Source organism: Choristoneura fumiferana, chromosome 2 (assembly GCF_025370935.1).
Source record: "Choristoneura fumiferana chromosome 2, NRCan_CFum_1, whole genome shotgun sequence".
NCBI lineage: Eukaryota > Metazoa > Arthropoda > Insecta > Lepidoptera > Tortricidae > Choristoneura > Choristoneura fumiferana.
In genome coordinates this window covers 17,391,610-17,403,731 of record NC_133473.1, presented here as the reverse complement: position 1 = coordinate 17,403,731, position 12,122 = coordinate 17,391,610, and the positions used below count along the sequence as shown (strand labels likewise).

Genomic DNA, 12,122 nt, shown 5'->3' with positions numbered 1-12,122 from the left:
TGTTTGTTTATTGTGAAATGATAGGGTCTGGCAGGGTAAGACAGAAGAAGCGTCCCCCGTGAGGAATAGGGTGAGGCCGCACTACAGCTAAACCACCGCGGTTTTTAACCGTGTGACTTTGTAAATCAAGTAAACTAATGCAGGCGGCCGCACTGGCAGTTTTAAGTTTACCTATATAAAAAAAGTCACGCGGTTAAAAAGCGCGGCGGTTTAGGCGTAGTGTGGCCTCGGCCATAGGAATATTGCAATGTCGGTTGTTTGCCATCTCATAAGTCTAAGAAATACTTCAACTTTTAGCGTCCTTTGTCGTCTCTGAGATATTAAAAATTACACTATCTTCCATATCAATACCAACATAGAATAAAAGAGTTACTATCATTTCGTCTAAAAAGCAGCTGGTCTACGTAGCAAACTAGCAACTGGTCTAAGTAGCAACTCAGTAAGAGGTAATAATTTGCAGATTGAAGATATTTTATAAAATTTTCATATATCCTCAATAGTTTTGATAAGATACACTTGATTTTTTTTCTGCTTAGCTCTTCTAAACGGATTTAAATTAAACTTAGCCTACAGTAACGTATATTTTACTTTATCAAAATCAATTATAGAAGAAAAACATGCAGTCATTGGAATTTAATAAAAAAAATGCGTATATACACATATCGTCTTTTGTTGAGTAAAAGTGAAAATCAAAAGAACGAAATCGCAGGCGCCAGCTAGTATAGTAGAATAAGTATTTCAATAAAGTTACAACCAAGTTACAACAATGCTTATAATACTTTACAGCTTGCTTGAACAACGCAAATGCATAAATAATTCGCGCAATTTTATAGTGTTTTCCGTATCCGATTTTCAATACAAAATGTTGCCAGTATGAACCTGTAAATAAAGCGTGGCATAAACGAAGACAGACTGGTAGAATTAAAAGTAGTGTTGTAGCACAATAGCGTTTTAAAAAGTGCTTCGAACATTCTTAAGTACATGTCATGTCATCTTTCAGATTGTCTGTCAAGAAAACGAGAAAGGTGATTTTCTGTACAATTGTATTGTCTCCAGTGTAAAATTTAACAGTTTTATAATTTAATAACTGATAGCAAACGTATATTATCAAAAATGGACGACGATTTGCCGACCGACTTCCAGGTCATCGTTGTTGGAACTGGTATGATCTACATTTTTTATAAAATGACACCGGGCGTGACGGCGGTCACAGCAGCCTACTTATCGATCTGAGTTTTTTAGATGGCACTATTTTAATGTATTTATCCCCGTTCATTTTCAAATACCTATTTTCAGTAATGTTAGACCCAAGGAGATATATACGTATTCCAAGATACGAGTCATCTGCCTGCCGCCCTATATCACCTAATTAAATATTTGCAGAGTTGGCTCACCCTCATAGTCATTGTCGACGTATGCGATTACGAGCAAATGAAAAAAATGCATTAACAATATGCATCTAAGTAAACTTTATTCACAAAGTTTAAAAATCAAATTGTTAATAATAATAAGCATTGCAATTAATATTATTAGCTAATTAATATTATTTTGTTGACTAATTTCATTGTACAAGACAATCCTAATTTCCAATTGGATACTCAAAACTTAAGTCTTTGAATATAAGAGTATGTACCATTAGACACAGATATTTAATTAAACATAACAATCACAATGCAATTATTGTGTATACCTATTACATGTTATGGTTTAACATGTTGGAATCAATGCATATTGCCCTTTCTGTTGAAATGTTGAAAAGCCTGTCTTATAATTCAGAAATCTGTAATAATATGGTCTCTGTCTGCATTAAAGTGACACAGGCTTATTTATGTATTTATTTATGTAGGTATGGTGGAATCAATAGTAGCTGCAGCTTGCAGTCGAATAGGGAAAAATGTTCTTCATCTGGACTCCAGCGACCACTATGGTGGGCTCTGGGCTTCTTACAACTTTGAAGGTCTGCAGAAGTTCATCAAAGAAGTCACATCTGACCCAACGCGCCAGCTACAGGTCTACAATTTATCTGAAAATTGGTATATTGAAAAGTAAGTTACAAAACATACACACAATAATAATAATAACTTTACTTCTGAATATTATAGTTTTTTAATTATTATAATTCATTACAAATGTTTGTTTCTTATTTGATGGGCTAAATTATTTTTAATTATGGGCTAGTCTAGTGGTTTACATAATTTGATTTAAGAATTGAACTACACTAGGCCATTTAGCTAACAAAGACACTAAAAAATACTTAAAATCTTTTTTTTAGTCAAACTTCAACTACCTCCTATAAAACGTGTAGCGTTTTAAACTCTATAGGCATGTATTGTGTTGGATGCCCTTTAATATTAAAGTGTAACTAAACTTATTTGTGCAGGGAATCACCACCAGAAGAAGGAGAGGAGTCCAAAACTGATCCAGCTAAGAAAGTGTGGAGCCAGGCCAGCTTCACTGCTGAGTACAGGAAGTTCAACATTGACATGACCCCTAAGGTACCTATGTCCAATAACTTTATGGCAATGATTACTCTAGCTCAACTCCATTTTGGAACTCCTCTATTTTGTTGGCATTTTGCAAAAAATTTCCTCATTTCTTGTCTTTTTCATAAATGGAACCTCAATGCAAAATTTCAGCTTGCTTGGTCCAAGAAGACCAAGCCTCATCTTCTAGCCTGGGGGTCAATGAGTCAGTCACAACTTTCCATTTTATATGAAGAAGATTTTGCCGTAAATAAAGTGATCAAGCTGTTCTATTTGATCCACTAATAATCTTTCCCACTTGGGAGATTGGAACTCTCCAATTCTCCATTCAAAGTTTAATAAAAAACGTTAATGTGAATGGTTTTCTGTACAAACTACATACTCAACATTGACAGTTATTTTTATAAAGATAAACAGTTTAAATTAAATAAAGAAGAAGGAATTAACTTCTTAATGCAAATTCCTCATTGTTACAAATTGGTTTCTTGGAGTGTGGCCATGCAAGTCTTCAAGTTGTGGGAACTGGAAGCTAACCAAACTACCAGTGTCTATAAGGTTTATATTCTCTCCCTAGCTCTTGTTCTCTCGCGGCCCGCTGGTAGAGCTGCTCATCTCCTCCAACATCGCTCGCTACGCGGAATTCCGCTGCGTGACCCGAGTCCTGACGTGGCTGGACGGGAAGTTAGCGCCTGTACCGTGCTCGCGCGCCGACGTTTTTGCCACAGAGGCTGTTGGCATAGTGGAGAAACGGATGCTTATGAAGATGCTCACTTCCATCGTGGCTTATAATGAGGAAGAGATGGACAACGAGTTCAAGGGTGAGTTTGACTGAATGAATATATATTTTTCGTTAAAAAAAATTTGCTTAACTCCATCAAAAGCATCTTGTGAAGTAGTATGAGATGGCTTAATCTCTAACACCACTGAGGTAGTGATATATGAAGATGCTTACTTTACTTCCATCTTGGTGTACAATGTCCTCATAGTAAAAAGACCTCCCTTTCTTCAAAAAGACTTATCCTTGAATTTATTAATGGTGGTTAATAAATTCAAGGATAACCACCATTAATAAATTCAAGGATGAGTCTTTTTGCAGGACTTTAAAGCTTTTCATACATACAACATGGACCATTTTTCTTTGACATGTTATTCTACCGAGGCACAAAATGATTCTGATAAGTTTAGTTCTTAAGTCATCGTGTCACTAAGCATTATTCTGTAAGAAATACGTGAATTCTTTTAATGATAGCAGTCAATGTGAGTCATAGACATGTAACCTTGCCTCAATTCTACTGATTAAGGTCAGAGCCGTTTCCTGGTTGCATGAAAGAGTTGACTGGTAATGTTGTACGTTACTAACTCTATGTATTACAAAGTAAATGATTTTCAATATCAGTTTATTTTTTTGCGCATTTCTTTGGATAAAAATTTTGAAGATTTGAAAATAATTTTTAGACAATCGTAACATGCTTTTTCGATGTATCCCTTGGAAAGGCGGCTAGAGTCGAGAGGTGCTAATTGTTGAAAGACTAATAGTGTGTATTATTGAACCTCTCACTGCTACCACTGATCATAGGTTCGGATTGGAAGTTCGAATTTCATAGTAGCTCTCCAGACAACTAAAATATGTTCATAAGTAATATTGACTTTTGTTTCAAACATTTAGTTTCGAATAGGTACTTATATATAGAATCTGCCGTGAAAACTAACCGATAAAGGTTGGGTTTTATCAGAATTTATTCTGAAAACGAATAGCAGACAAATAATAACTAGTAATAAGGGGATTTCACATCCACTCCGATTTCAACAACGATGTCTGTATTTCTTAAAACTCCATCTACCTACAGACTGGAACAACAAGACCTTCAAAGAGTACCTAACCCATAAGGGGCTGACTCCGAACCTGATCCATTACGTGCTGTTTGCGATCGCGGGCGGCGAGCACAGCATGCCGTGTTTGGAGGGGGTTCGCGAGTGCAAGAAGTTCCTCATGAGCCTCGGCCGTTACGGGAACACGCCTTTCCTCTGGCCCATGTACGGGAGCGGAGAGTTGCCGCAGTGCTTTTGCAGGTAAGTCGATATTTGTATACATTTATGTGGTCGATATACACTATGTATGCACTATGCCCGGAAAAGGGATAACAAGAACTGGTGAACGTTAAAATATCTAGTACCGATTCGGAAAAAAGCTCTGTTGAGACGAAACCGGCAAGGAACTAAAACAAGGTATATTTTTTTCCAAGACAAATCTACGTAAGATAATAATTGATGATGATGGATGACAGAAGTCTTTTTTCTAATTGATATCGCCCTTGCGTACTTATTGGCAATTCGTATTTTGCCAATATCGACGTAGATGCACGAGGAAATTTCGTTTAATTTAATATTATTCTTAGGTACTGTTCAAATGCATCTTTTTAGTTACACTTTTTAAAGGAAAAACGCTAATTTTGCTCTTTTGCTGGCGTCCTAAACTTCCTGCGTAACTGCGAACATTTTTTTCTACGGCATGTACAATTTTTTCTACGTATATTGTATATCGTGGTCTCTTCGTCTTAGTTATCAAATAGCCTAGTTTAGAAACAAATTAACTGTAATGCGTGGCTATATGAATTTGTTTTGGTTAAATTGGCTTTACGGGTATTAAAGCACGTGTTTCGTGTTTCATACGAAACGAATGGCATTCAAGCATAATATCCCCCCCTGCGAGTATTTCCGAAAAACCTGGGGCTAGCGGCTAGTAGCAAGGCATGCAAAAGCTATTAAATATTTTACTGCGAATAAACTCATGATGAAAAACCGGCCGTCGTACTACTTAATATGCGGTAAATATTTAACGTTGAGTTGTTCGAGTATTAGGGCTAGTGCATACATGCAATTTTTATGTCAATAATCCGGATCCGAATCCGGATCCCGGGCTAGGGCATGCAAAAGTTATAGGTACTTATGTATGCGTCAGCCCTTACGCGTTAAGTTGTAAAGCCTTCTTAGTTTTGTAAGTTTTTCTTTTGAATTAGTTGTATGAACTACTGCAGGAACATTTTTCACGTACTAAAAAGACCTATTTAGCTAGGAGTGTGGGAGGGGGGCACTGATAGATACTATTAAAGATTTGAAGTTAAAATATGAATATATAACAAAAACGGATCCCAGAATCAAAAGATAGTTTTCTAAAATCATATTATTTTTGAAAGACCTATCCAACGGTATCCCATGGGGCAGACGAGAAATAATACATCCCCACTACTTATGTAGATAATGCCAAAAAAGTATTTTCAAAATTTTAGCTACCACTATTGACCTGATTATCCTGTGATAGATAACTTTTGCCGCACTCCGATTTTTTTCTGATAAAAGATAAAAATTTTGCGAAGATGTTAGGTACTCTGGCGCGGCTCATTGACCCAAATGTGCACCAACTTGACGGACGCACACAAAAATGAGGCGACTTTCTAATATTGCATGCCGCACGATTTTGTAATGCTACTGACATTTGGATACGTTATTTCGGAAATCTGGATCAACACTTTTGTCTTTCGAACTCTTATATACGCCTAGAAAAATGTGTCATAAAATAAGTGGAATATATACATAATAATTTAATAAAGCAGAAAAGTATTTTACACGGCCAAATTACGAATAGTAGTAAGTGGCTCAACAATCCCTGTTCGCGACTGTACAATCTTCGTGAGAGTCGACCCAGTTCGAAATTTAAAACATACGCCACAGTAGAATCTTTCTTACAATCTGAATAGGATGTAAAACTATAGTATTTCTTTAGACTTATGAGACCTACTATAGTTTTTTATAGTTTACTCAAACGGGTAGTAAATTTCACGCACGACAGTGTGACGAGCGTTTCGCTGTTCATTGCTTGGCGCACAGGTGTTATCTGCCGGGGTGTCAGTACTTAATCACGAAAAACTTTTTCACGAAAACTTTTTCAGGAACGACTTTATCTCGAAAAAACTTTATATAACATGCAATGTACAGAGAAACGCTCGCCACACTCGGGCGCGCGTTGCCATGGCGGGCCGTATGGCATTGCAGGTTACTTTACTTAGCAGTAGCGTGGAGTGATACATTTTCATTAAGGCACAGAAGCGTGGCGTGAGTTAGGTATTGTCATCGAGTGTAGCACCTTGCAGTTAGTGTAAATACCTACACAAGTTTTGCCGCATTTGTCGTGGGTGCGTGCGGTTAGTGTACTGTACGACCTTGTATAATTTCTCCACCCGAAATGTACGACCTGATAATTCAACCATTATATAAGTTTGAATCAGGGCTTGTTAACGTTACCAAATTCATATTATAAGTAACGTTACGTAACGGTAAAATCGTAAAAATACCTTGTACCGGTATTAAATTAAAACGTTACTTGATAACGGTAAATTTTCTTTACATAGTAGCTAATAGTAGGGCTTGTTAACGTTACCCAATTCACATTATTATAACGTTAAAAAAGTAACATTACTTCAATCGGTAATTTTAGTTTTTCGTGACCAGACTTGAAATGGACTCAAAATGTCGGGATCAAAATTATAATCGTCAATGCATAATATAATCCGTAAAAAATAGCTATTCTTAATTATTTTTTGATACGAATTACATACAAGCACATACATATCGTTGTTGAGTAGATTTAATAGCATAAACAAATGTTCTGATTTAGCAGAATGACAGCCAGGGACGCCGTTATAATGTAAAAGTGAAAAAATAAATCTTTTAACGATACTTTTAAATTAACGTTAACTTTATGGGACCAGCTTATAACGTTAAAATTTTTATAAGTACCGGTAAAAATTGTAAAAGTAACGGTACATCGTTTAACGTTAATCTCGATTTAACGTTAAATCTGTTTGACAGAGGTAACGTTACCAACTTTTTACCGGTATTTGAAGCCCTGGTTTGAATTATCACGTCGGACATTATTGTCGTTCATTTAAGGACGACAAATACAGGTCATACTTTAATTGGCACCCGACATCACTGATATCACGCAAAGAATTTAGGCACCCCGGTGGGACTCGAGTTGCCACGCCAAGGCTACCTAGGCTAATGTATTAAAGCGGTACAATCTCTCTTTGAGACTGAACATTTGTCAGTGTTCATTCAAGCCCAACATTAGGTACTTACGATTAGATTTTCCTCAAAGTTTAGGTGTACTAAGTTATAGACTACGGCAGATTACGACGAGGCGGTAAGAGGGCAATGACCGTGACCCCAAGATATCGTAGCAATAATTGTTGAGACAAAAAGACACAATACTCGTGTAATTTTTTTACATATTCTTCCGGCTACGTAATTATCAGGCAATATAAAGAGTTCACCAATTGAGTTATTGTGTGAACAAAAATGCGTGATGGGGCAGTTAGAATGCTACGATTGATTAAAAACTAACTTACTAGGTACTTTTGTAGTTTTTTCAAGCTCGGGATTATATATTTTTAGTTTTACTTGATGTTTTAGCGATCTTAGTAATATACCCCCAGCCTGTTTACGTCCCACTGCTGGGCACAGGCCTCCTCTCAGAATGAGGGCTGGGGCCGCAGTTTCCACGCGGGCCCAGTGCGGATTGGGAACTTCACACGTACCATTGAATACACACTCAATTATTATTACGGTTCAAAACAAAAGATACAACCCTATACTATAATGAACGTCACGGGCAGCCATGCACAAAGATGGCCAGCTACACAGCGCACTCTTATGTACAGTCGAGGAACCTGAACCACATACCAGGGTGGAACCTTTTCATAATATTTCGCTATGACTTGGCAGATGTATCGGATATCAACATGACATTGGTAACCTATGTTCCAACCTGGTACGTGATTTCGTTTCCTTGACCTTATCTTTCGCTTTAACTCTATAAATAGCGTAGTTATAAATCAAACGCATAATTACTAATTCATGGTAAATTTAGTTTAGAATCGTATTTGGGTCAACCAACATTTTTAGCGCTGTTATTCTGTCCCGTTACTTAGGAGACATTAGTGATTCATTTTCTTAAAAAAATGTTTGCAATTAATACTACAACGCACGCTTAGATGATGAGCCACGAAGGAATTGCCTTTAAACTGTCATAGCTCCTAACTTTTAGTGGGTTTGTACCCCCATAAGATCATACTTTTTAGGTGACCCAGGAGACGTTCCCAAGGCAACCAGCTACACTAAAAAGTTGGTTGACCCTTTTACAACACACCTACCTAATTAAACCCTCTTTATTACAACAACAGTTTACTCCCTCCCTAGGTTATGCGCGGTCTTCGGCGGCGTGTACTGCCTGAACCGGCCCATAGACAAAGTGGAGACCAAAACCGTGGCCGAAGGCAAGACCCAGGTGTCCGTACTTAGCAAGTCCAAGACCCTCAACTGCGACCATCTCGTCATCGGCGTCAACGATTGCCCCAAGGACCTCATCTCGCAGGAGCCCGTCGACAGCTGCGACATCTCCAAGGTAAAACTGCTGATCTGCAACGCGCGTGCGACAGCTGCGTCTGTGTGAATCGAATTTATGTTGTAACGCAGAGCGTAAACTCCGACACATCCCGACACTCCCCGGGAAAACATGACTGCCGCAAATATCGTGATGCTTAAATTTTCATTTCATGGATGTCGATAGTATCAAAACAGAAGAAAATATGGACCCCAAGTAAGGACTTGTACCTAAGGAGGTACTAGTATTATCAATACGAAAGTAACTCTGTCTGTTACGTCTTCACGCTTAAACCGCTGGACGGCTTTAGCCTTCGCTGAGTCCTAACTTTTTTTAACAGATATAGTACTTAAGACCTAGATGTGGGTCTCCAGCTTTGTTATTTTGTTTTTGTTTGTGATTTCAACATTATTAACATTCTATAATCAATGAACAATTTGTGCTATAAAAAGTACATTCAGCCATTATTCTTAGTGTTATTATAAAGTATGCGAGTACTACCAAGAGGAGGATATACGATGGTTTTAATTCCGAAAATCCCTGAAAATGAAATGCCTCCTACGAGATAGCGATCAACGAACTTTTTGCGGATGATGTCGGGGGCACTGAAATAATATGTTCTCAGATGCACAGGCTAAAAATCCCGGCTTCGCGTCCTCAACTCCCTGTAGTTTATTACGAGGAGGAGAGGATCTTGCTTCAGCCATTTGCTGAATAACCAGGAGAGGAGCATCAATACTCCCGTTAAGTTCTGTGGGTGTTTGGGTCAGTCTTTTTTGATGATCCCCGTTGGCTTGCTCCTTGACCGTGGTGTTGTTTGCAGGCGGTGTTTATAACCAGCTCGTCGATGTTGGCCAGTGAAAAGGAGCCGCTGACGCTGCTGCGATTCCCGCCGCTCGGAGACGACGGCCACGCCGTCACCGTCATCGAGGTGGGGCCCGCCACTGGCTCCTGTCCCAAGGGACTCTGTGAGTATACTGCACCGGCGTTTAGTGATTGGCGCGCATTGGGTCAATTTCAGGGTAGGCAGCGCTAGTTTGCGCCGCCACCCCCCACACCAGGGTAGGCACTGCCTATCCTGCCGCTAACTCAATGCACACATTGCACCTTCATCGAGGTGCGCCACCGGCTCCTGCCCCAAGGGACTTCAATTTCAGGGTTCATAAAGCGCTCGTTCGTTAAGAGTCGTGTCCTGGAATTTTATGTTTTATGATGTCAGCTATCCTATTATTAACCTTACTAGGACATTATTATGTTTAAATTTAATCAAAATACCTATATTCTATAAATGTTTTCGTTCGGCTCCGAAGCGGTAACGTTTCGTGTGCTCTGCCTACCCCATTTGGGAATACAGGCGTGATGTTTGTGTGTGTGTGTGTGTGTGTGTGTGTGTGTGTGTGTGTGTGTGTGTGTGTGTGTGTGTGTGTGTTGTGTTTTCGTTATTGAGTCGGATAATCGTCTTGTGCGTTAAGCTTTACGGTTTCTCTTTAGTTGAGGGCTTCATTGGAGGAAAAGTAGCGTTTTGGCCTTAATTGTAGTATGCGCTTGAATGTGTTTGCTTTATCTTCTACGCCCGTAATTTACAGGTAAATGAAAGATAACGAATATTTTTTCAGTTCAAAAATGTTAATTATTCCCGAAACTTCTCCAAAGCTCTCCTCAGATTTCACGGAATTAAAAATTAAGGTTCACAAAGCCAGAGTGTTACATATCTCCGAACCCTCTGTGTTTCACCTTCCTTATTTTTACGACTGACTAAATCACATCTTCCTCAGCATATGCTCGGACATTCCCCAAGCACCGAGTACTTAACGTAGGCACGCCTAACTTTTTACGACATTTTTTCCTCACTCCAGCAATGTTCTTTTTATCGCGACTTTTTACCCCACCGTGACTCACCGACTGGCCATTGTCCAGCTAAATAAGCAAATTATAGGTACGTGCACATCAACAGATGTTAGTTTTATTGCTTTAAACTAGCGGTCATTCCTGGTTACCAATTATACGAGGTGCTAAATGAACCACGTTTGATTAGGTTGGCTTTTAAATGGCGGCTTTAAATCTGTTCATTGTCTGGTTTTAATTAATTTATCGTTTAGGCTATTTACACATAACACATTAGCCATAGCGAGAAAAAACACATTTCGTCCCTAAAATACCTATACAGAAAAGCCGCAATAAAAAGTAGCTTAGGTATTATACTGAATACCGTTGCAATCTATCTATGGAATAATTTTAAAGTTTTTCTTCTTACTTATATTAAACAAATAAACACATTTTTTTGATAATTCAAGTATCAAACATAGATTTCATGAAAATCGTTAAAATCGTATTTGCAAACTCAAAAACCGGCCAAGAGCGTGTCGGACACGTCCTAAATAGGGTTCCGTAGCCATTACGAAAAAAATAGTAATATTTTTCTAAGGATTTCGTATTTTATACGGAATCTTCCAAGTTTAGGTATATTTTATACCTTAAGGCTGTTATTTACTCTTAAACTACTAATAATTCTCATGCAAACTTAGCCGTTACAGTTTTCCTTGAAAGTTTGATATACTTACTACCATTCTGAATTTTTTCGAATTTTTCCACCCACCGGTTTAGATTTTAGATGGAGGGAACGCTCGATTTTAATGAAAATTTGCACTTTAAACTTGAATTGAATTTTGCAAACAAATCACTGAATCGAAAAATCGTTTTAACAACCCCCTAATGATTTTAAAAGACCTATCCAACACTACAAGGTTGGATGAGAAAAAAAATCGCCCCCACTTTACGTCTATGGAGGTACACTAAAAAAAATTGTTTTTCAAATTTTTATAGTACTATTTTGTCGGCATAGTTTACATACATATTCGTACAAAATTACAGCTTTCTAGCATTGATAGTCCCTGAGCAAAGCCGCGGACAGACAGACAGACAGACATACATGGCGAAACTATAAGGGTTCCGTTTTTGCCATTTTGGGCTCGGAACCCTAAAAACACAAATTTACGTACAAATATAGCTCGTCCATTAGTAGGTACAGGATTGTATTATAAGATATTTAAAGTATTTGACTTGATGGTAAGAGGGGTGAGGTAATAGTATAGAGTTTCTGATTTAATATCCAGCCTCGACCCTATCCTGTACGCATTGCTAATAGGCTTGGGCCGTAAATATATTTCAATGGAAGCCAACCGTGGCCTTCAGTGCTACAG

At 38.2% G+C, this 12,122-nt stretch overlaps 1 protein-coding gene across 1 annotated transcript in view; it reads left to right on the top strand.

The window, feature by feature from the left end:
* The first annotated feature begins 990 nt into the window (after positions 1-990).
* Rep (Rab escort protein) overlaps positions 991-12,122 on the top strand; it is a 21,599-nt gene continuing 10,467 nt past the window's right edge. Inside the window, exons 1-7 of the mRNA XM_074111071.1 lie at positions 991-1,162; positions 1,847-2,045; positions 2,381-2,495; positions 3,058-3,301; positions 4,331-4,553; positions 8,739-8,943; positions 9,746-9,890. Of these exons, the coding sequence (XP_073967172.1) occupies positions 1,114-1,162; positions 1,847-2,045; positions 2,381-2,495; positions 3,058-3,301; positions 4,331-4,553; positions 8,739-8,943; positions 9,746-9,890 (1,180 nt within the window). The 5' untranslated portion in view covers positions 991-1,113. The remainder of the gene's footprint in view (positions 1,163-1,846; positions 2,046-2,380; positions 2,496-3,057; positions 3,302-4,330; positions 4,554-8,738; positions 8,944-9,745; positions 9,891-12,122) is intronic.